At 33.8% G+C, this 23706-nt stretch overlaps 3 protein-coding genes across 5 annotated transcripts; 1 reads left to right on the top strand and 2 right to left on the bottom strand.

Annotated features, from left to right (window-relative positions):
* Positions 1–3121: 3121 nt before the first annotated feature.
* LOC137828789 (uncharacterized) lies at positions 3122–9237 on the top strand. Of its 2 annotated transcripts, none has more exons than XM_068635480.1 (5): positions 3122–3694; positions 4501–5203; positions 6463–6829; positions 8178–8566; positions 8970–9237. In XM_068635480.1, the coding sequence occupies exons 1-4, from the start codon at positions 3427–3429 to the stop codon at positions 8226–8228; spliced, it is 1389 nt and encodes a 462-aa protein (XP_068491581.1). In that variant the 5' UTR covers positions 3122–3426; the 3' UTR covers positions 8229–8566; positions 8970–9237. The 2 variants fall into 2 exon arrangements, with proteins under 2 accessions (XP_068491581.1, XP_068491580.1); XM_068635479.1 differs by having other exon boundaries at positions 3162–3694; positions 6460–6829.
* A 1900-nt stretch (positions 9238–11137) lies between these two features.
* Positions 11138–19710, bottom strand: LOC137828788 (probable aspartyl aminopeptidase). Of its 2 annotated transcripts, XM_068635478.1 has the most exons (10): positions 19363–19710; positions 19150–19285; positions 18796–19068; positions 17979–18126; positions 16549–16788; positions 14524–14656; positions 13428–13609; positions 12134–12246; positions 11499–11639; positions 11138–11404 (listed from the first exon to the last, which is right to left on the bottom strand). In XM_068635478.1, exons 1-9 carry the CDS (start codon positions 19610–19612, stop codon positions 11531–11533), a joined length of 1584 nt encoding a protein of 527 aa, XP_068491579.1. In that variant the 5' UTR covers positions 19613–19710; the 3' UTR covers positions 11138–11404; positions 11499–11530. The 2 variants fall into 2 exon arrangements, with proteins under 2 accessions (XP_068491579.1, XP_068491578.1); XM_068635477.1 differs by having other exon boundaries at positions 11138–11639.
* Positions 19711–19905: 195 nt separating this feature from the next.
* On the bottom strand, positions 19906–22528 carry LOC137828236 (lysine histidine transporter-like 6). Its single transcript, XM_068634718.1, has 7 exons — positions 22389–22528; positions 21801–22184; positions 20896–21289; positions 20711–20816; positions 20515–20606; positions 20326–20394; positions 19906–20214 (listed from the first exon to the last, which is right to left on the bottom strand). Exons 1-7 carry the CDS (start codon positions 22502–22504, stop codon positions 20116–20118), a joined length of 1260 nt encoding a protein of 419 aa, XP_068490819.1. The 5' UTR covers positions 22505–22528; the 3' UTR covers positions 19906–20115.
* Positions 22529–23706: the final 1178 nt, after the last annotated feature.

Below are 23706 nucleotides of genomic sequence, written 5' to 3'. Positions count from 1 at the left end.
ATTATGTAAATAAACTCAATATGATAATCAATAATTTCAAAATCATTAAGTGAATCAAAATTTTGATTATCAAGTGAATCCGAGACTAACACTATTATCAATAATTTTTAAAATTATTATGAAAATTTTAGTTATCTAGGTAAGTCTTAGACTTCACATAATAATTAATAATTTTTAAAATTATATAAGTTGAACCGTAATTATCAAATAAATCTAAAACTTAACAAATGAAAATTAATAACTTTTAAAAGCTATCATTTAAATGTGAGTTTTAATTACCAATAAAAGAGAAAAATATATTATATAAAAGTTGTTATTAAAAAAAATCACCCCATTATTCACACCTTAGTTGCTTACTTCAAGGTGTAGGTAGTTTGGGACAAAAGAATGTCACATTGCCCAACTCCTGAACAAATGTTTTCCTATGTCCTTGCGTAGCAACCACTTTCTTAATTGGAACCACTTTGTTCTCTTTCAAACAAACCCAAGGTATTAAGAAATCGGTGGAGGCTTCCGCCATTCTTGAAGTTCCACAAAACTCCAATAAAAGATACCCTTGACCATACTACATGACCGCCACCCACACTCGCACACATTTCTTTATAAAAATCTTGACTTGACTACAAATTAGATCTGGCTACATAAAAAATGTGGCAACTTTTGTTGTGTAAAATGCCTTGACACCATTGCCAACAACACGTGTACATGTTTCTTTGAAAAAATCTTGACTTTACCACAAATTAGATTTTGAGTCACAAAAAAAGTGCCAATTTTTGTCGTGTGCAATGCCTTGACACCACTTCCAACAGTACCCACACACATTTCTTTATAAAAATCTTGACTTTACTACAAAGTGGCAACTGTTTTATATGCAATGCCTTAACACCACCGCCAGCAACACTCACACATAATTCTTTATAAAAATCTTGACTTTACTAGAAATTAGATCTGGCTACATGAAAAAGGGACAACTATTTTGTATGCAATGTCTTGACACCACCACCAACAATACCCACACACAAATTTTGATAAAAAATTTGACTTTATCACAAATTAGAACTGACTACATGAAAAAGATGATAACTTTTTTCGTATGCAATAGAATTTCTAAGAAGGAACTTTTCATTGATGAACAATTTTAATTATAAAGTAAAGACGAGAAATAACATTATAATTAATAATTTTTTAGATTATTATGTGAATGAAATTTTAGTTATTAAGTAAATTTGAAACTTATCAACATGATAACTAATAATTTTTATTATGATTTTGTGAATAAAAATATTAATTATTAGAAAAAGTATAAAACTTAAACATGATCATAAATAACTTTTAAAAAATTATGTAAATAAACTCAATATGATAATCAATAATTTTCAAAATCATTTTTAATTATCAAGTGAATTCAAAATTAACATTATTATAAAAAAATTTAAAATTATTATAAAATTTTTAGTTATGTAGGTAAATCTTACACTTCACATAATAATTAATAATTTTTAAAATTATACGAATAAAGCCGTAATTATCAAATAAATTTAATTATCAAATAAATCTAAAACTTAACAAATGATAATTAATAACTTTTAAAAACTATCATATAAATGTGAGTTTTAATTACCAATAAAAAAAACCATATTATATAAAAGTTGTTATAAAAAAAAATCATTCCAATATTCACACCTTAGTTTACTTCAATTTGGGAGGATAAGACTTATATTTGAAAAAAACTGAAACTGAAGTAGCAGGTATTTATATACATATATAATAAAAAGCTGGAGGGAAAGATAATATTTCAATAATTCATGAAAAAAGGTTAGACATTAAATGATCTAGTACTTCTGTCCTATGTCCTGCATTAATACCTATCAAATTCCCAATTTAGTACATTATTCAAAAGAATAAAAAGGGAAAGAAACCCATTGAAAAGATGAGCATAAAATAGAAAGATACTAAATCCTTGCCAAAACTATACTAATGGGTTAATATGTGATTGAGAAGTCTTTTATTTTACATATTTATTAATTTTTAACAACAAAAAAAACTTTTATTCATTTAATGTAATATAAGCTATGAAACTCGGACACTTCTCTTAAATGGCGTGTCGGTTTCCGATACTCGTATCGGACACTGACACTCGTATGACACCTGTAGGACACGTATCCGTGAAGTGTCCAATTTAAAAAATATTTGTTAGTTTTCTGACAATTCTAGTACGATTCTAACACAATTTTTAAAAAGAAAAATATATTAATTTTATAAAAAATCAAACTTTATTGTATAAATTGTTATTATGATTATCAAAATAAGAAACAAATCCTTGTGAACCAGTCATGAAAAACCTCTTTCTGTTTCAAAAAATAATCTAGAACATACTTGTGCACATAAATCTTTATTGTCAATTTATATAATTTCTAATTATATAATATATAGATTCGTGTCCTGTATTTTACATTTTAGAAATTTTACGTATCTTCATATCCGTATCGTATTAGTATCCGTGTCGTGCTACATAGAATATCTAAAACATTAATTTGAAAACAATGTATGTTGGTATTTTTAAAAACATATTTAATTTAGTTTCTGTATATCATGTTTCATTTCATACTAGTCTTTTAAATTAAGGAAAAGTTAACTAATGTTTTGACATTTGAAAGTTTCATTTAAGTCTCTAATTTTTATTATTTTTTTCATCTTGGTCATCAAACATTATTATCACTTAAATCTCCAAAGAATAAAAACAATATACTCAAAATATTAGAAGGAAGATCCTATTAGAGTAAGTAATTAAGCATCTTGACTGATATTATTTATCAAATAAAGTATTTAAAGTTGCAAAAGGAATTCGGCTTAAATATGGTTTAAATTTTTATAAAGCAAAGATTTTTTTTTCCTCAGAAGTTTTCATGTTTTTTTATTCCTTCTCACTTTTTAAATATTTTTTTTTGAATTTTTATAACATAACTAAATTTAATTTTGTATGAATATTTTATATTTTTAAATAGATAAAATATAAAAGCTTTTCTCATATGACCAAAAATATTTATTTTGAACAAAATTATTTTTAATTGTTTATTAATAAAAATGATGGTGTAATATTTTGTTGATGTAGATAGAATTTAATTTGTAATTTATTTATTTATGTGATGATGAGTAAGTTAGAAAGATGAGCGTAGTATTAGAAGAGAGGGACACGTGGGAGGAAGGAGGGTGCATCGATCTATCGTCGTCGTCAAACTCTAGACCAAACCCTATCTAGCTTGGCCTTTGCCCCTTCTCATTCACTCAGCCCCAATTCTAAAATTCCCAACCCTAACCCTAAACCGAATCTTCTGATGAAACTCGACACGCTATACTCCACGGTTTCAGAATCAGGTTCGATTCCCTAACCCCAACAAACCCCTTTCATCTCTTCGCAGTTTCTCCATGGAGGGCTCTGCAGAGGATCTCGGAGCCCCCGAGTCATGGGAGGTCGCCGATTTGGATGAGTCCATGAACCGCTTGAACCTCATGCTCTCTTCCACCAAGGATTCCAACCATCCTCACCAACGTCTCTCCGATGATGACGTTCCGCCGCCGCCGCCACCTCCTCCTCTCCCTTCGTCCACTGGCGACAAAGTTTCCGATGACGTCGTCAATCAGGTCGATCAGTTCCTTCGCGAAGCCATTCAGAACCCTCGCGAACGGCTCTCAAGTAGGTTTACCTTTACAAGCTTCAATTTGTCCGGGGAAGGCGTGCATAAGCTCTTGTTTGTTTAAACGTTCTCAGAGAAATTTATACTTCGTGAATTATAATAGACTCCGAAGCTTTAGATTTTTCTTTTGTTGGGTGTTATAATTGGTATGTATATCATGGATTTGATGTAGGTTCTGATTACTGTTAAATTTTTCGGGTCTGTAATTACTACACTGGCAGTTTAATTTTACGGTTGTACGTTCTGGTTAGAGAAACAATTCCAGCATAGTTTCTGCACTTCCAAGTGGGATTTGGGTTTCTGAAGTGAAAGATTCTTAATTGGAATGTGCTTCTCGTTCTCTGCCCCCCATCTCATTGGCAGATATAATTCCTTATTCCTAGCTTCTGTAGTGAATGCCTCATTTGAGGAGTCAAATCATATGAAAACTCAACCAAGCTGCTTCCTGACCTTGATTTTTGAGTTTGAACTATCTAATTTATTGATGGCAAGAGAATGTGTTTTGTTTGCCTGGATTTGTGCAGAGGCCTTTTCTTGATCCTTTCAGATTTAGATTTTTCAGGGACTGTCTAGATATATTTTCTGGGGAGATTAATGACCCCCTCCTCAAAATCAAAATCTAGGATTCCAAAACGTAGCTTATTTATAATTTAAAATTTTACACTTAAAGTGTTCTATTGTTCTCATGTGATTCACTTGCTTGCAACTTTTCCAATGGTATTATTTGTTTGGATCTAATAAGTTTTATTTTCTTAGAATACTATATTTCACCCACTGATTAAGGCTTATAATTTGATATGCTCAGTCTTGAGGATGGAGCAAGATGTTGAAAACTTTATTCGTGATCCAACTCAACAGCAACTTGAATTTAAGCAGCTTCCAACATCCTATTTAAGGCTGGCTGCGCATCGGGTGGCACAGCACTACTCATTACAGTCAATGGTTTTACTGGATAATAGTTTACCAGATGGTTCTGGTTCAAGAATTATTGTTCGGAAGACCTCTGAGTATAAGCTTCCAGTTATCCGCCTTGCCGACATCCCAGTGAAATTATCATCAGAAAACAGTGCTGTCATGAAGGTTGCAATCAAACAGAGGCCACAGAAGCGGACACAGATGCTTAGCAATGCAAATTCAAACTCAATGAAGAATAGTAACTCTAAAAGTGTGGAAGAGAGAAAAGAGGAATATAACAGGGCTCGTGCTAGGATTTTTAGTTCAAGCAGTAATGGTGGACCTGTAGTTGGGAAGCCAGACTGTGAGTCAAGACCGCAGGATAACTCATTGCATGTTTCATTGGGGGTTCCTCGGGTTGAAGACAAATCAGCTTCGGTATCTGATGTCAATTCTGGTAGGGGGCTAGTTGAGTCTTCAACTAATACCAATAGGGCTAGAAGTAGGGCAGAGAAGGAGCCAGTTGGTAGGTACAGGCAAAATAATAGGGTGGCTATATTTCGGGACCGTGAGGTTGACCGCAAAGATCCTGACTATGACAGGAGTTATGATAGGTATTTCTGCATTTTACCTTGTTTGTCACGCATTTGTTTGCTATGTTTGTTGACCTTGTTGTCTTGTTCCTCCTTGTAAAAAGTAAATGGCTTGAGTGATGGCATGAATGATTTGACTTGCAAAGTGATCATTAATTTCTGTATGTTCCTTCATATTCAGACCACACTTTCATTTATCTTGTAGTTATGGAGTGTAGACAGAATACCTGATGTCAATTTATCATTTCTGCATAATGAATAAATAATTCAGAATATTCAGATTTCCCTGTTTGTTCACAAGTGCTCTTCAAACCTAGAATGATTTCAATGACTGTTATGTTATTATTTCGATACTAAAATATTATTATAGCAGGAATGTGAAATATTTCTGCAGTTATTTGGAAATAATGTGGCAACTATTGAATATTGATTGTATTTTTTTTGGGGGGTGGGGGGGGGGGGATTCAAAACAGGCCAACTCATTCTATCCTAACCTGCCAAAAATGGCTGGGTTGGGTTAGTAGGTTAAAAATTCAACCCTTGGGTGAGTTTGACTATCTCACTATAATTTTAAAGAATGGCTTATATAAGTGTGGCCCTTGGGTTGACCCTTCTACAAAAATAACAAGAAAGCCTTATCCCATCAGGCCAGGTCGGCTATATGGATCACACGAAGCCATCCAGCTTGGTTATAGATCAAAGTTTCAGAGATATAAATTTAATAATAGAAAAAAATATTAACCTTCCAAACACAGCTCTTAATTATTCCATCAAAACATCCTAATTCTTGAAACATCACCAATGACATTACAAGGTCAAAACTAGAAACATGAATACTATATTCAATTAATGCAATAAGTCTCAATTCACCAATAAACCGCAAAGCATTTACCATCAACTCAAAATAAATTAATAATGGGTCAGTGATTAGCCCAATCCAACCCATCTCAAAGCCATTTACATGTGGGTTAGATGGGGTGGGTTATAAGGGTCAGTGGGTTGAGTGATTCAACTCAGCCTGCCTTGTTTAACCAATGAGTGATATTCAAAAAGTTATAACAGGCCAACCCAGTGGGTTGAATCCATTTTGCCATTCCTAACTCCAGGACAACATGTTTGTGTCTATCACATCATGGTAATGAACTTTTTTGGCAGGCTGAAGTCCCAGGGAATTTGTCAGTTTCTTTGTTATTTTAACTTGTGATTGTATGTAAGGTAAAAACTGAGTTATATTTTATGTATGAATCAGCCTAATGATGGACTTGTACCTTGTATAGCAGGTACATGCAAAGATTTGATCCTGGTTTTGGGTTCAATGGAGGGTCATATGCAATACAGCCAATGTATACGGCAGTATTGAATTACAACACTGAGTTTCCACAACTTGGATCCACTCATAGACCCCAGCTTTCTGCTGAACACCAACCAAGGCCTCCTCTGCAGCATATACCTGGGCCATGGGCTGCACAATCAACACCTGCTGGAATTGGATATGGACATCCTGAGACCATGATGCCACCATTTAATCCTAATCAAGTTGGTGCACACTCATCATCAGCCATGTATCTGCATTCATCTCAGTATCCCTGTCAGCGCCCTGGAATGCCATTTATCCATCATGAACATGTTCACCAACCATTTGCACAGGTATAAACAACAACCAAAACCTCCAATCTACGATTGGTCAAGTCATGTACAGTGTTTTCAAAAGGTCTATAGTTTCCATGTTAGTTGCATAATGTCTTGCTTACGGTATGTTTTGTACTAAAATGAATAGATAGGAAGCAATTCCAATCGTTGTGTAAAGCTTTAGGTACGTAAACACCCATGTTCCCATGTTGTTCAAAGCCATTAAAGGAATTTGATGGCAGTTATATAGAGATGTAGATCAGCATTCTAATAGAATAAATGGATATCTTTAAAACCATGAGGCATGTTATCTTTACTAGTCTGCCAATTTTGATTGACATACGTGTATGCACTTAATTATACAACTTTTAATGTTCTATAGATTATAATTGAAACATTTGATCAGTCATAGAGAAATAAAGCTCTATTGAAAAATAATACTATATTTTCTAACTGAAAGAGTAACCTTAAAATGTTGAACTGAACCTACATTTCAATTGACAATTTATATAACATAAAAATATAAACAGATACAGATTGAACTTTTTAAAATGAAAAGCAAATTTCATTTACACATGTAGCACTTCAAAGTCACTATGCTAGTGCAATTTTTGTATATTACATTTACACAAAGATATCAATCACAACATGACACTAGAACAATGAAATTAGCCACATATCATGTTAGCAATTTCAAAACTCAGTACTAGCATATATAATTTTAATCACATAATTTTAATAACACTTGTCATTTTTAAACTTTGGAGGTGAGTCCTGTCAAAGGCCTGTTCAACTGAAGTCATGATATAATAGGTGGTTATTTGCTATGAATGATTTTTTTTTTCTTTTATGTTTGCTAACTAAACTCAAACTAAAGTAAAAATTATGTTCATAAACTTCGTCAAAACCTAACAAGTACTTATTTGAATGTTCCCAAAAACTACAAAGATTTACACTGCAATTTAAACTATGTGTTATCTTGCATGACAGCAAATTTTTGCTTTACTTTTTCTTGGATTACACTTGAAAATTGTCTGTTTAGTCTTCATAGTTGGTGTCCTTTTAAGTAGTGTATTGAGCCGCACCTCTCTGGCAGTTGTGGCTGGTGGCTTTTTCTCATGTGTAGTAAATTCAATTTAAGACCATCTACGCTGCTGCTTTTCATAGTGCCACTTCTTTATAGATTTTTGACTAATATAATTATGTATGTATATATTGCAAATCTTATTTCAATAGCTTAGAAATCTGTCATTTTATTTTTGCTTTGTTTTGGATATTGAAGGCTTGTGAAATATTATTCTTTAGTTTTCACTTTGTCTTTGAAGTTTGAACCTAATTGCACTCTTTCATTTACTTGATACTGCAGTCTCTTCAGCCCCCACCCGATGCAAGTTTTGGATTGGCCCGGCCCCGGTGAGGGGCATGGGCCATGCCTGCACCCAGTCAGCCAGAGGTACAAGATGTAAGATCATGGGCTGCTGATGCTCCAAATTTCTTTTAGCTGATTGGAGTGCAGGCATATAGGCTGATTTTGGCGGGAATGGATTTGCATATTTCCGAAAGATTATCCCACCAGCATTGATCTATCCCTCCAATCTCGGCTTTGCAGAGATGCTTCCTGCATCTTCCACCAGTCCGTGAATGTGTCTCTTGTAGACAATTGAATTTTTCGAGGAGCTTTAAAGCATCTACTGATTGTGAGGACTTCTTCACAGGAAACGGAGCCAAAAAAGTTTGTTCTTGACTTGGATGAAGGTATGTGTCAGTATATATAAAAATATCTTATCATGTTTTAAATTCTTTGAGTATTCTAAGTTTCGTTATTTCCTCATAATCTCTCAGGATTGGATATCATATTTCCTTATCGTGCCATGATTTGCTTTTCTAAGTAATTAGCTAAGATTATGTGTAATACAATTAAAGGTTTGATTTTATGAACGCATCAATACATTGTAATACATCTCAGTTAAACATCAATTAGTATTTCATTCTCTTTCATCTTTCTTGCTCTCTCATAGTTAATAGTGCAAAGCAAGTTTTACATTAGCTTAGGGCTTGTCAAGCGGAGGATGTATTTGCAAATGGAGCATTTGTTAAAACGAACTTGAAAGGAATTTCTTTAATTTTTTATTTTGTGATTTTGTTGTTTTGGCTACAGCTCCCTCAACAAGCTTTAGGGGTTTCAGTTAAAGAGATCAGTACGTCATTTGCCTTGAGGTTGCAGCAACTTTTGATGCTGAGATTTAACTGAATTTTCCAAGCTTTAGTCACGAGTCGCTATACTTTACAATATGGTCTGGTGAATTATCCTTGACCACATGTATAATACACGACTAACTATAGATTTGAGTTTGTATATTTCACTCAGTTCTAACATTTCTTTTTCTGGATTTCCTTATTATCTTACATATATTATCAATTTTTTAGAGTGATCGCCTATTTTCTTCATTCTTTACCCGCGTCTTTTTGTAAAGATTAATGTTGCATTCAGTGATAGAATCGATGCCCGTATTGGTGGGAGTGAGCGGGGTGGTGAATGGTGAACTAGGCATGTCTCTTGAAAATCATTTATTTACGTTCTACTTTATGAAAAATGTCCCTTCATTGTTTTGGACATTAATAGTTGGTACAATTAATGCACCTCTGCCTTCCCCGACGTTCTTCACCTTCCCATCATTCCTTCCAATCATCCAATCCCAAATCCAACAAAAGAAACATCCAAATAAATTTCTCATCATCCTCAAAAGTAAAATAAAATTAAAGAAGATAAAAGCCATGATGGAATGCAGGGTGTGGATAGCTTCAACATGTTGGATTTCTGTCAAAACTGCCACAGCTTCCAGAGTTGGAGGTGTAACCAGGAGCTGTCCATATTTGCTCAAGTTTGTTTTTTTGGTTTTATTATAATGAAAGGAAAAAAAAGAGAGCTTGCCTTTAACAAATTATTTTTAAATTTTCTTTTTTCATTTTACTAATTTCTCATGTTTTTCTTCTCATCGTTCAGACAAAGGATAGTGCTGCCGGGTTGATTGCGAGTAGTCTTATTTGTGAGGTAGCCAATATTTAATGTCATTTTACTATATGAAATGCCACACCACCAACTGCGTTTGGTCGCCGTTTATTTGAAAATTGTGGTAAGTAAAATTGATTTTAAGTAAGAGTTCATTTGTTTGGTATTTTTCTCATAAAAAACATTTTATTTTGAATATTTCATCGTATTTGATTGAGGTTTTGAAAAAATTGAAAATGAGGTTTTGTAAAAATTGAAAAAATAATTTTAAGCTTTATTGGGTAACTTCTCAAAACATTGAAATTCTAAACACCATTTAAATTTAAGTGTTTCTATAATTTATAAATGAAAAGAGTTCATAGTTTTTCGTAAAAGAAATTAATTTACTGATCACATTTCTAACTTTTTTAAGTTTAAACAAACAAAGCCTTTAACTTTTAATAATTTTATTATTTTTACGTTTTTGAAAATCTGGCAAATATCGTTTAAAGGGATTTTTTCTATTTTATTTATAAAAGTACACGCATAAAGTATTTTTGGGTGTTCATACAGGCAAAAAAAAGGGTATCTCATAGGATTTAAACATAAAAAAAAGTGAAACAGAAAATACCAGTCTCAGTTAAGAAAATTTCAAACTTAAATACCACATCAAATAACTCCCTTATCCTAGTGAATGTGAAAATATGCGACTCCAAAAATTGATCTCAGAGAAAGAAAGTTAAACCACTGTTGATAAGGGACAAATAACGATATTATTAAGGGATTGTCCTAAGTTTTGTGAACGACTGAGATTAGAGCACTTAATTGGGCATGCCATAAGCCTATTTCAGAATAGTAGCTTCCAAGTCTGTAACTCTTTCACATGCTCACATGTACTGAACTCAGGATATAATCACGTAATTACCTGTTGGATGTGCTCGATTTAGAGGTCTGAGTTAACAGGTTTAAAGTTGGAATCTCCCAAATCGATAGCTATTTCAACAAATGGACTTCCCAACTCACCTTGCTGCTAATGATTAAATAATACATTGTTTTTTCACTAGTGTCCCTTATCATACATTTCAACGCAGCAGTGTATAACTGCATTTCAGAACCCTCTTTTATACTACCATCCTTTTCTTTGTGAGGGGCTTGTCAAAATAATGGTTTATTTGGAATTTTTTTTTTAAACGTAATAATTATAGTATAATCACACGAATAAAATAAAATAGTGTAAAAGTAGGTTAGTATTTGTAACAGTAGTCTAAACATAAATACACTTAGCAAATTATAATTCTAGCAGCAAATAGGAAAACAATTACTGACTAGGCTCCAAGTGAAAAACAGGAGTTAAGTATTTATTGCAGTTTCTATTCCATCCTAATCCTGGCACCGTGGCACGTGCCGATAATTAGCGTAAAATATGAGTAGATTTTGAGATTTCACGGTGCTACTCTAACCATGTACTCCGACATTGTAAGAACCATTGACAAGAAAATCCACGCTTTAATTAACGTATGTACAAGTACCCTTCGGGCAAATAAAAAGAATTGCAAAACAAAATGCTGGCATAATCCATCTAGAAGTCTGGTAAGAAAGTTCATCTGCTTGAGTTCAAGGAGGAAAATCAAGTTTTGTTCTAAAACATGAAGCAGGGAAGCAAAGCTATCGTAAATATATATAGTGCTTAGCACTTACTCGGAAAACGTTACCATGGTATGAAACACAGCTTAGTTATCCACAGTCAGCATCTTGTCTACGCTTGAAAAGCTTTGATAGAAAGCTTTGAAATGCTTGTAAGCAATGTCGATATCTTCCTTCCCACACATTTCCCTTATACTGCAATGCAAGTAAAAGCAGACTCCACTCATAATATTCATGTAGTGTGTCAGAGATGAATGGAACAGGAAAATTAGAACATTTGCTTCTATTCCACTCCAGCATGACCTTTTGTTTACTTATTTGTAAAAGAAGGATTTCAATAAGAGGAAGGCAAGAATCTGACCAGGATAACAGCTAATGTGCTCAGTGATGATTAGAAAACAATAATACAGGCAACATACCAACAACTTGGACTTTATTCTAAAATAGAAATTTAAGCCTTGAATGTAAATACTGATTCACAAATTGATTCCCCTCCCTTCTGTTTAAAAATACTAACAAATCCTATGGTTTGTTGACTTTCATCTTTGCTAATTTCATATGCAAGATGCATTTGAACTGACTACCGTACTTGTTCGTATAACCTTTTTGGTAACAAAGGCTTTGATTAAATATAGGCTTTATTTAATTGTCCCTCTAATAGAAGTTTACATGCAAATATCATTTGATACCTGTGCATTGAAAGTTGAGCAATTCCACAGTCAACAGTTCGGATGCCAACTCCAGAAGCAAGTATTGGACCTATGGTCGATCCACATCCCATGTCATTTCTAACAGCAAAGTCCTACAATTTGAGTAAACAAAGTTTAATTATTTAGGTGTCTCAATTATGTAATACAACGATCAACAAATCAGAGAAAAGAAGACAAAAACGCTCTCCTCGTCTACACACTAATTTACATTTTCGATTATTCATGGCTTTACTATCTGTTTTCCTGAAATGATTCAAAAGTTCCTTTCGCAAAGAGAAAGAGGTTCCTATAGAAAAGTATAGTAACACAGTAGCATTACTAAGTTATCTCCAATGGTCTGTGATTAACAATATAACTTATAGTATAAAATAATTGCTGTAATGGAAACTAATATGCTAATTCATAAATGGATGGTAATCTCTTGCTAAGCTGTCATGCACATAGAAACTCTCACCAAAATGCTAGTGACAAGTGCAGGAGTTGATGCGGACATACAAATTTGTTCGTATTATGAAGTTCTAGATATAAAACAAATTAGAAGAGAGAAGTATATACACCCCACGAAGTATCACTAGAGTTTTTTTATTTGTTGTTTTTATTTCTCTGCATTGTACATGTAGATAAATAAAATTTATTTTATTTTATTTAATTAAAAGTAATTTTTATTTTTTATATATTCTACATTGTCAAAAATAAAATGATTCATTTTTTGTGTATGATATTTAAAAAAAAATTGTGTACATTGTAGATATAAATAAATAATTGTGTAAAATCTCTATAATAAAATATTCGACTGATTCTTGTATTGTAATGGACGAACCTTTAAGCTAATATATCGAGAGATTAATTCTAATCAGCAATGAGCAAATTACAAAGATTGTTAAGACTAGCGATGGTGGTAGATATAATAAAATAGGTAAAAAATACTCTCTGATCATTTCATTGGATACTTGTTCTATTATTCGTGGCGATGTAGTTAGGTTGTCATGTGAAAAGGTTTTAATACAGTAACTCAAATAATTAAGATAACTTAAATTAATCCAAAATAGTAACTCAAATAACTAAGATAGTTTAAGAGAAATTTAACTAACGTTGAGAGAAGTAAATCAGGAAAAACAACTAAATCGAGGATAGGCTGATAGATTACCCTAGTTTGATGCGCCTATATTTCATATTGTTGACATGTCAATAAAATAATTTGCACTTCAGAGTTCAGACTTTATAAATAGATGTGTCATGGGTATAAATTAATGCAAACAAAAAGAAGAATAACCTGAGTAGGAAGGTTGTGGATTTTTCCAACTTCTTTAAAAAGAAAAGACGTGATTCCACTAGTAGCATAGCGCTGGTTTGCATTGTGCTTAATTACCAATCCTTTCTGCAGCTCTGGTCGGTGGAGTTCTTCATGCTTATCCATAAAATTTGGATGAACTCCATGGGCCATATCCGCAGACACTATTTAGGATACAATCCAAAAGATACTTTAGTGATCCCTAATATAAAGCCAGTAGATACATGGTGAATAATATTACTAAATCACATAAAATACAAATGATACAGCAGTAGTCGCTGTCCTAGAGTAGCAGACTCCACAGATATGAGTTCCCAGTCCATGCTTAAAGGAAATAATACACATAAGTTGCATAACTAACTCCCTACTACTACACACACACATAACTGATTAACAGAAACTGTCAGTATGACATTAAGATGCCACAAGCCCTCTTCTGATATACACTTTGCAGATGGGTGATTTATCCTTGGGACAGGATCTAACAATGGTTCCTGGCTTACTTGGATCTTGATTCCCATCAGCCCCTTTCAAAATATTACGTTAAACAATGAATTGAAGAACAAGGACATCAAATTTAGTATTGCTTATTACTATTTTCCATTGAGTATGATCTTTTACCCTAAATAGAAATATTATATTATTAGCACATTTAACATCTAACTAAAAGGCAAATTTTAATGTTGCAGGACAAAATCATAAGCACATGTTCATTAAATCCAGACACAAATCCATGCTTAACCTCTTTCCCTGTTTTTGTTTTTCAAAGTTAGGTTTGTACCCAAAAAATCAAATTAGCATTCTAATAGATCTAGCAACCAAAAAAAGAAGATTTCACACTACACCATTCTCATTTTACATTTACATATTATGAACTTTCCAGCTAAAGTTCATAACGTTTGAGCCTTAAGCCTTTCCAGAATCCATTGTAATTAGGTATTCTGGTCAATCTATAACACATGATAAACAACTGAGTTTGCAAACAATCCATAACCATAATATTATAATCAAGTTGATGCTATAAACGTATCGTTTGGCCTCAAATTTACTTCAGAAAGAAGACAAGTGGATGATATACCAAGAAATGATTGACGAATAGTGCGTTCAAAAGAACCTTCACCAACATAGTTATTTGCCAAGTCACCAACTATACGCCTCATGGCCTGAAACATGGTGGGTGCTCCAGCTCCTTGAATAGAACCTGAACCCACCTAAATAGCGGCAGTTAGACATATCATTGAAAAATCAATGGTGAAAAGTCATATGTTACTTCAATAAGAAATATGCAATGAGAAGTTAGGCATATTACTCCTTAAATCATAAAGGATTTAATTTTATCTGCTGTAAGTGTGAAGAAGAGCAAGGTAGTTGAATCGGGAAAAACTCATGAACCAGAAAGCCACTTTTCCAAATCACAAATCGAAACGTATTCATGATCAATATAAAACAGCAAAATATATGCATAATATTATATTAAAGCACAAATATAACATCCATAGATATACAAGACAAAAAGAATCGTATAAGGAATGAAAACATATGTATGTATATCAGCATTTTGTAGACAAATAGCTAACAAAGTCGTATCATTACAAAACAAATATTGCACAAACAGCCAGAATCCCAAAAGAAGGGGCTACCAATTGCACAAACTCAGCAAACAAAATAACAGGGCTGTTTTCTGCTGCACAATTCACTACTATAGCCTAGAAAAACCTGATAAAAAGCTCGACATCAATCATCATCTCCTATAGATCAACTCAGTCAATTCATCTTCATCTTCAAGTATCAAAAGTTCATCACCTTCCTTAATGTCTTCAATTTCATCCTCATCTCCTATTTTGATTGTTCTTTCATGTTAACCTTGATATTCAAGTTTCTTGGACCTCTTTCACTTTTTTTGCTTGGAGCTCCCTCATCAACATCAAAACACTCATGTACATCCATCCATGATGCCTAAATAGGTAGGCAAGGACTTTCCTTTTCGGTTATCTATTCATCATCTAATTCAATTTAGGACAAGAATACGGGATCATAAGTCTCCCCTTTCCCTTCTCTATTCTTTTGCCTTGTCTCAAGTTGAAAAGTATATTTAACATGCACAAGTGCGTTTAATCTTTGTTATATGTAGCGCAAAGGATGAAGAGAGGAGACTTCCATAGAAAAAGATTAGATGGCAGAATTGTGGCCAGAATCAAAGAGATTAGCAGAAAAATGTTACAGACCCAAAGACGGAAAACATTGACAGCAGAACAAGGTGTCTCATGGGAAGGTAAAAATGAAGAATGCCAAACAGATATACAAAATAGGTGAGTATCTCAAATGGAGGAGACATGTTTGGTCCAGAGGGGGAAATTGCCACTTTCCCCACTATAAAATTTCGAATAAAAATGTTTTTTAGGGTTTTCTTAAAACTGGGTCGTGCAATCTGATCCAGGACAACCTGTTTAGACCAAGAATTCGGCCGATACAGTTGAAATCGCAATTCAAGTGATTCTTATCCAATTCAGACCACATGGGATGCTATTCAATAGAAGAAACAATTCTTCATATTGATACACATAACTGTGTGTTGGAATCGCATGTATCAAAGTGCAATTCTTTGGAGTTTTACTCTAGTAATGAAAGATACAATGCTATTTTCATTAATTTGAAGGAAGTTATACACATTTGATGAAAATAATGTTTATATAATAGCAAGACATCTATCAAATTCTCAGGGACAGAGACCCCAAAAGGGTTGAAATAATCTACCTTGTGTCTGGTGTGGAAGGTTAATTGATTTAGTCATTGTTTTTGGATTGAAGAGAAGTAGTTTTGATCTTTCTGTTTACTACTCTATTCTAATGTTTTATCAACATGGTGTTATATGGAAATGATATACTTGTACCTCAGAGTGAAACCCTAAATTATGCCCTACGGGTATTTTTTTTCTTTCAATTAGAGACAATTATTTGGTGCTTTTGGTGAATCCCAGGTATTTTGATCCAATTTGGAGCAGTTTTCAACATAATAAGCACATAACCTATTGTTGGCAAGCAAAAAATGGAACAAAATCTGACATCTCTAAATATTAAGCTTTCAAATCAAGAAAAAGAAATACCTCCTCATTGTCAAATAAAGCAACCATCCGAATTGCATGATCACTTGATAAGTTACCAGGAGATTCGCATGAGTCAATAAGTGCCCTTAATGCACAATAACTTGAAGCCAGATTATCTAATCTTCCAGAAAATATAAATTCATTGTTTCCACCTCCAAGGCAGCTAGGTTGAGTGTCACAAACATTCAGTTCAACATTCACTATGTCATCAACATCACAGTTCAATTCATCTGACAGTACCTGAAAATTAATATAAGGGCTAGAATAAAGAATAGTAATCAAAGGATAGGTAATTCTGTAATTTATAGTTAAAACAACACATAATTTAAGATCATAGTGGATAAACTATATCACAGTTCCATTCTTAGAAAAAAAGTATTTCATTTTACCCATATCAATTCCTAAAACACCTAGAAATCAATCTAGTTTGACTCAGCAACTGATTCCAAAATCCAAGCTAACTCAGGCTATGAAATAAAAAAATCAGAGGCATGCAACAATTCCCATGTGAATTTATGTAGCACCATTAGAAGTTATGCTGTTGTTATCATTTTCACATAATGTTCCTTGCTGCCTCCTTTTTTCTTATTTACCAGCTACTCTAACTAATTCATTAATTCCTTCTCACATATTTTTTATTTGAGAAATAATATATGAAAGCAATAAAACATCTTGGTATACAGTACTTAGTCTCAATGCAATCATTACTTTCTCTGACTTAAAATCTTCCTTTCCAATCTTCGCACGTACTGCCATGCCTTTACATACCAAAATCTAATGAAACCAATTCATTGGCATATTGCTCTGTAATGGACTGAAGAATAAAAGAGCATATAAAGTTAAGTTGCGTACAATTTTCTGTCACTAATAAAGTTCTAATACAATAGAAGAATGGTAATTTGAAAGGTAAAATATGTTTCTTATAATACTTCCTCCGGTCCTTAATAAAACACATTTTTAGAAGAAAATGATGGTCCTTTTCAGAAGGCATTTTATAATTTCTATATAATTTTTTATTGCTTTTCCTTGTTTACTCCTATTAAATATGACGAGTATTTTGTGTTTTATATTGATGAATAGTGAGGAAATAATTTTAAAACTTATTAGTAATGAAGGTCAATTTGGTACATTGGTAACATTTTAAAAGAAATATCATCTAAATTAATTACCTTTATTGTCTGCATGATTTTATTAGAAATGTCTCAAACCAGAGAGAAAAGTGAACAACAATTGAATCCACATCGCCACATGTATTTCTATTGAAATCAATATCTTTTTCATTGGTTATGCAGGGTTTTCTGTTATCTGACCGTTACAATACAGAGTATTTAAATGAAGTGCAGCTAGTATGAATCCATGAACATGGCGTATGTTCAAACTTTTGGACAACACTTCACATTCAACTTGAAATAAGCAAAGACAATAGCTACCTGCATTAGCAGCGAATGATGATAAGATTTGGATGACAATGCAGTATTCTTCTCCTTGGATTCCAAAGAAGTGTCCTCAGATTTTATTGAGAGTAAAGGAAGAAGATGAGTCTCTAGATTTGGTTTAAAACCATCTTGGTTCACTGTGCTAAACAATAAAACAAATAAGAGATGGAGATAAGATCTGCTGCTAGCTGCATGTTTCTATTGCAGAACAGTGGCAGATGACAAAAAGTAATGGAAAAAACAATACAGGGGCCAAATAGGAAAACCAGATAAATTCCCCCCAAGTTACCAGTAACACTGTTTTGATACACAATAGCCTACAATAATTGAACAGCTTGAATGTTAGAAAGCACAACAATGTTGCTTCAGCCTGGACAAGAATACCAGCAACTGTATCAGTTCTGTACAACAACACTTTAGACTTTAAACTGTCACCTTAAATTTAATAAATGAAAATGCAAGTGACACAATCTAGAATCATGGTCATTTCATTCAAAATTACAAGAATATGCTAGTTGCATTGTATTTTATCACTTTTTAACCCATCATCTGATTCTGTTGTATTTTGAAATAGACCAAACTAGAAAACCCATTCGTTATTCCCAATTCCATTCTAAGATGTCCACCAAATTGGCAATCAATAATATGTAATGAATGTATTGGATCCAAGACAGGTCCGAATGAAGACGATAAAAGACTAGAGAACAGTGTTACCACAGGAAAACAAACAACAGAAAAAGCCAACTTAACAGAGCAAAATAAATAACCAACTAGCTTAATAGAATGGCATAAAAGTTACAGTAATATATACCGGTCCAGATGAATGGCGAGTGTGGGAATGCGCAAAATGGGTCTATCGACTTTGACAAGCTTATGCACAAAAGAATTATGGCCATTTCTGAGAATGACCCTCCCAGCAACACTCAAATCCCTATCAAACCAAGTGTACCACAACCCAGCTCCATAAGTCTGCACGTTCACCATCGAATAGTTACACTTGCAAGACGCCGTTTTGGGCTTCAGTTTCAGGCAGGGGCTGTCCGTGTGCGCCGCAATCACGTGAAAACCATCACCCACATTGTACCTTCGCAAAACGACGCCGTCAAAGAGAACCGTAAAGAACGAGTACACAGCGCAGAGAAAGCGAAGAAAGAAGCGAACTCACTTTTCTCCGACGGCGAAAGCGACCAAACATGACATGTTGCGCGTGAAGAAGTAGCGTCCTCCAGGCTTGAGGTCCCAGTCCTGGTTCTCGTTGAGCATGTGGAAACCGGCGGCGAGCAATTGTCGTTTAGCTTCCGCTGCACAGGAATGGAAGGTCAATTGAATTGTCGTTTAGGATAGGGATATTGGGTGTTGAGAGGTGTGAGAAGAAGACCTGTGGCGTGGAATTGAGTCCAGGAATGGTTGAGGTACTGGAGGAGGTCGGGGACGATGGAAGTGGAAGCTCGAGGGTTGGAATTGGCATCGGCATTTGCACTGATGGTGCAGAAGGCGCCACGCCGAGTGTATTTTTCGGAGAATGGTGGATTCCGGAAGAGGAGAAAGGCTGATGAGGGTTTCAGTTTGAGCTTCAGCGATGGAGAACGAGAGTGCAGTAGAATCTGTGGTCCTGTTATCGACGCCATTATTCTTCTTCCGTTCGGAAAAATCACCAAATCAGATTTGATACCTTTGATTTTGAAAGCTCTCTGTTCTATATCTTCACTCTATCCACCCACTTCTTAATACTTTTTATATGCTCAAATACATTTTTTTTTAAATCACAACACTTTTTAATTTAAATTAAAAGTTAATCATTTTTAATCCGAGTCTTTGTATTTCACATATAAAACCTTATAATAATAATAATAATAAAAAAAAAGTTTCGTCTATTTAGTAAAATCAACTGCGAGTTAGTATAGTTGTTGATTTTTATACTATGGTTTAATTATAGGAGTTTATTAACTCAAACAAAATATTACAAAGTACATTCAGAGATCGTTTTGGCATTACAAGAAAAGAGAATGGTGGAAATTGGGTACAACCTACAGCGGATCAAAGTAACGAATACCTAATTAATTAGATAATCTAATCCAGCTTGATTTATTGGATTAATCATATTTGCCATATTGCAATGGTATCTTATAGTTTAGGTATAGAAACTATAACTGGAGGCATCAGCAACGATGTTCCTCAAGCCACCAATAGTGGATGCCAACATAATGCACACTCCTATGCATATTGAAGCCTGAAAGACACATAAACTGAGGGTCAATGCATGCAGGAAACATCTATCAGATCCTCTGAATTTTCTATTCTATTTTAGAATGTTCCCTTTAGAATTGTTAATGATCATTACCCAATTGACGAACCAGTTGATGCTGAATCTTCTTGGCTTCTTGATTCTCAGCCACATTATACAAGGGAGCTGAAACAGTTAACGTGCCAGATTATTGTTCTTTTTTTCTAATTTGATTGCAGTTCTTGAAGATTTGACAATTTAACATGAGCATGGCATGAGGAAATTGAGAGAGCAAGAGAGCCTTACAAAATATGCAGTGGGAGCAAAGCCAAATCCACCAAAGAACCCGAGAAGATCGCCAAAGAAAGGAAAAGTGACCCCAAAGAATAATGTTAAAGCTGAAACATTTTTAAATTTCTTGTCACATTGAGGCTTTTCATGGTAATAACTATTTTCAGTTTTAGCATGGATAAGTTTTCAGTTTTCAGTTTTGACATCTCACCTACATAAGCAGATCGAGCAACAAGTCTGAGTGGTAATCCTGAAGGGATGTTCCATCTTGTAGTCACCGTTCTCTCAACCAAGTCAAAAATAGGCATAGCATAAATCTACATTGATATTCTCCACACCAATTATTTAAGCAACATAAATAAGTTATGGTAGAAGGTCTTAGTTTTGCATTCTTACCTGGTAGCTACCGACAACATGGACAAAGACCATCAAGTTAGCAGCTGCAATAAGCCATGCAGGCCTTTCTAGTGCCATAAGCACATTATCATCAACAGCTTGTCCAAATGCCCAGTATCCTATGACTGCAACTGGGAAATAGCATATTGCATTAACAAAATAGGCACCGATAGCACCGTGCCACATTGGTATCCTTGATGGTTTCTCAGGGGTTGATGGAATTGTAGCCTGAATTTCAAGGGCCACTGCATGGCCTGCAAATGCAAATGAGATTTGACCCAGCGCATTGAAGATCCGGAACATGAACTCAGTGCTGTTGGTTCTCTTGTAAGCATAGCTAACATTGTCAATCCGACCTCTAGTCAAGCAAGCCAACCAGGCTATAGTTGAATAGCTTCAACCACAAACCTCATCAAAGTAAGCTACTGTTATTGAAATAATAATAATAATGATGATGACAAAGAGTTGATTCAGTTTTTTCTTAAGTGTTTGGTGTTGCTGTTTCCAATCAAAATTAGAGTTTGCTTTGGGGATCCATGCAATCAAACTTTACATTAAATGTCAATATAGATTATTGAGGCAGTGATATTTTAAACTTGATAGTGTAAGAAGAGCTAACCTTCTTCTAAAATGTACTTGTAATATAAAAACAAGGATCAAGAGTTTGCAAAAGGTGACATAAGCAAAAGGTGATGTCTTTCATTTAATTATCTTTTCTATCAATTTCTTAGTTTCAGAGATAGATCATTATCCTGATCTCATGTTTGTTTATTTTTGGAAGAATCCAAATTATTATATCTCTTCCTTGGGTCCATGTATGGCAAGCTAGCACTCAGGATTGTTAAATTATCAAGTTCAAAGGGTAGTACTTAATGAAATAATAGATATATAGGATCATGAACCACCTTAATGACATCACTGCTGCAGCTAAAGAAACCACAGCAACAGAATTGAAATTGGGAAGCTGAGACAGAAAGAAATGGATGGCACCAAAGACCAGAATCCAGTAAGACTGCTTGATTTGTCTGCAATCGGTGCATGCTATCTCCATGAACTTCTTTAGGCACTGCCCCCCAGTAACCATGTAGACAACATCACACCCAACCTGGACTACTAGCTGTTGGGGGAGCACAATCCATGGCCCAAGTTTTGGTCCAAAGGCATGTCTACCAAGATCGAGGTAGCGATCAAAACGAGTACCAGGAACACACTCATGTAACTGGATCAATTGCCACATTGTGTTTAAGGTCAGGCACCATGATATAAACAAAACCGAGATCCCTGGGCCCCTGTACAGAAGAGAAGAGATAATAATGAATGGATCTTCTCGTATGAGCTAAGATCAATCTATGCAATTAACTTTTATAGGAACTCTGTTCTTAACTTCTCCGTAAATCGATTTAGTTTATAAAAAGTTCAATCTATTTCATCTTTTTATTTTCTTCCCCTTAGTAAGAACATGTTCAAACATGTGATACTGTGTTTCAGTTTACCATCCTAGATATGCCATGGCATTGGGCAGACTGAGAACACCAGCACCTATCATGGCAGTCACAGTGTGGAATGTTGAGTACCACCATTTGGCATTGCGAGAGGGTCCATTGTCCATCCATTTTTGGTCTGATTGAACTTCCTGCAATAGAAGAAGATGCAAAAAAATAAATAAATTAGAGAACTAATGCAAGAGGAAGAGCATGTGACCGTGGCAATAGATTTTATATACACTGCAATGATACCATTTTAGCTAAATCACAAAGAGTGGAGAAAGAGAGTCCCTTAGGATTCTGGAGTTAAAGTCATGCGTGGGCTACATATATGTGGGGTTTGATCTGTAACAAATAAAGGTTCAAAAAATGATAAACTCATAACATGCACCCTACCATTTTTAGTGATCTCTCTTGTCACTTTTGCTCCTATTTTTGCTGCTTGTAGGACTTTGAATTTGAATTGTGAGATTAAAACAAGAGAAGGGGGCAGAATTCAGAGAACAAGCATGAAGGAATAGTAAGTCTTAATACATAATGAGGTAAACCCATTACACCCCAAAGGAAGACTATGTGAGGAATTATTTTATCATCACAATGTGATTCTGGTAATATTGATTGGTTTAACTATGTTTTTAGTTCCTTAATTTTGATGTGTCTTCTCTCACACAACAAATTGTAGACTTATTAAATCCTTCCACTTTAAAAAAAAAATCATATAAAACTTCCTGCATGTTTTTGTCATATAACAAAGAGACTTCCACATCACTCACATATTTAACTTTGACTAATTGTCTATGTAACCACTAATTTTCATCAAAACCTAAGATTAAAAATATATTTAATCAGTCATATTTAACTTTAGTCAACTATAAACGGTTTATTTAATAATAATAATGATAATGTTGATAATAATAATATTAAATTAATAATGTTAATAGTAATATTAATTATGTTAATAAAAATATTAATGGTGTTAATATAATATTAATGATATCAATAATAATATATTAGTGTTAATATTAATAACAGTATTAATATTATTAATAATATTAAATAAATAGTTTATATTTATTAGAATTAAATATGGTTGATTAATAAAGTTATACTTTTAGTTGCTGACTTTGGATAAAGATAAAGAGTTATGCTTATCTAAACAGATAATCAAAACCAGACCTCTCACAGACATGGAACATTTGTCACAAGTTAAAATCACTTAATTAAGAAGATTTCTTGGGTAATTTTTCAAAGTACACGAATATAATGATTCTGCAGTTTGCTAATTGAACTTAAGATAAAATTGTAGATACTAAAAAGATACTTAATA

The sequence above is a fragment of the Phaseolus vulgaris genome, chromosome 7 (genome assembly GCF_000499845.2).
Source record: "Phaseolus vulgaris cultivar G19833 chromosome 7, P. vulgaris v2.0, whole genome shotgun sequence".
In the NCBI taxonomy this organism is placed as follows: Eukaryota; Viridiplantae; Streptophyta; class Magnoliopsida; order Fabales; family Fabaceae; genus Phaseolus; species Phaseolus vulgaris.
This window is presented reverse-complemented; position numbering and strand designations above follow the sequence as displayed.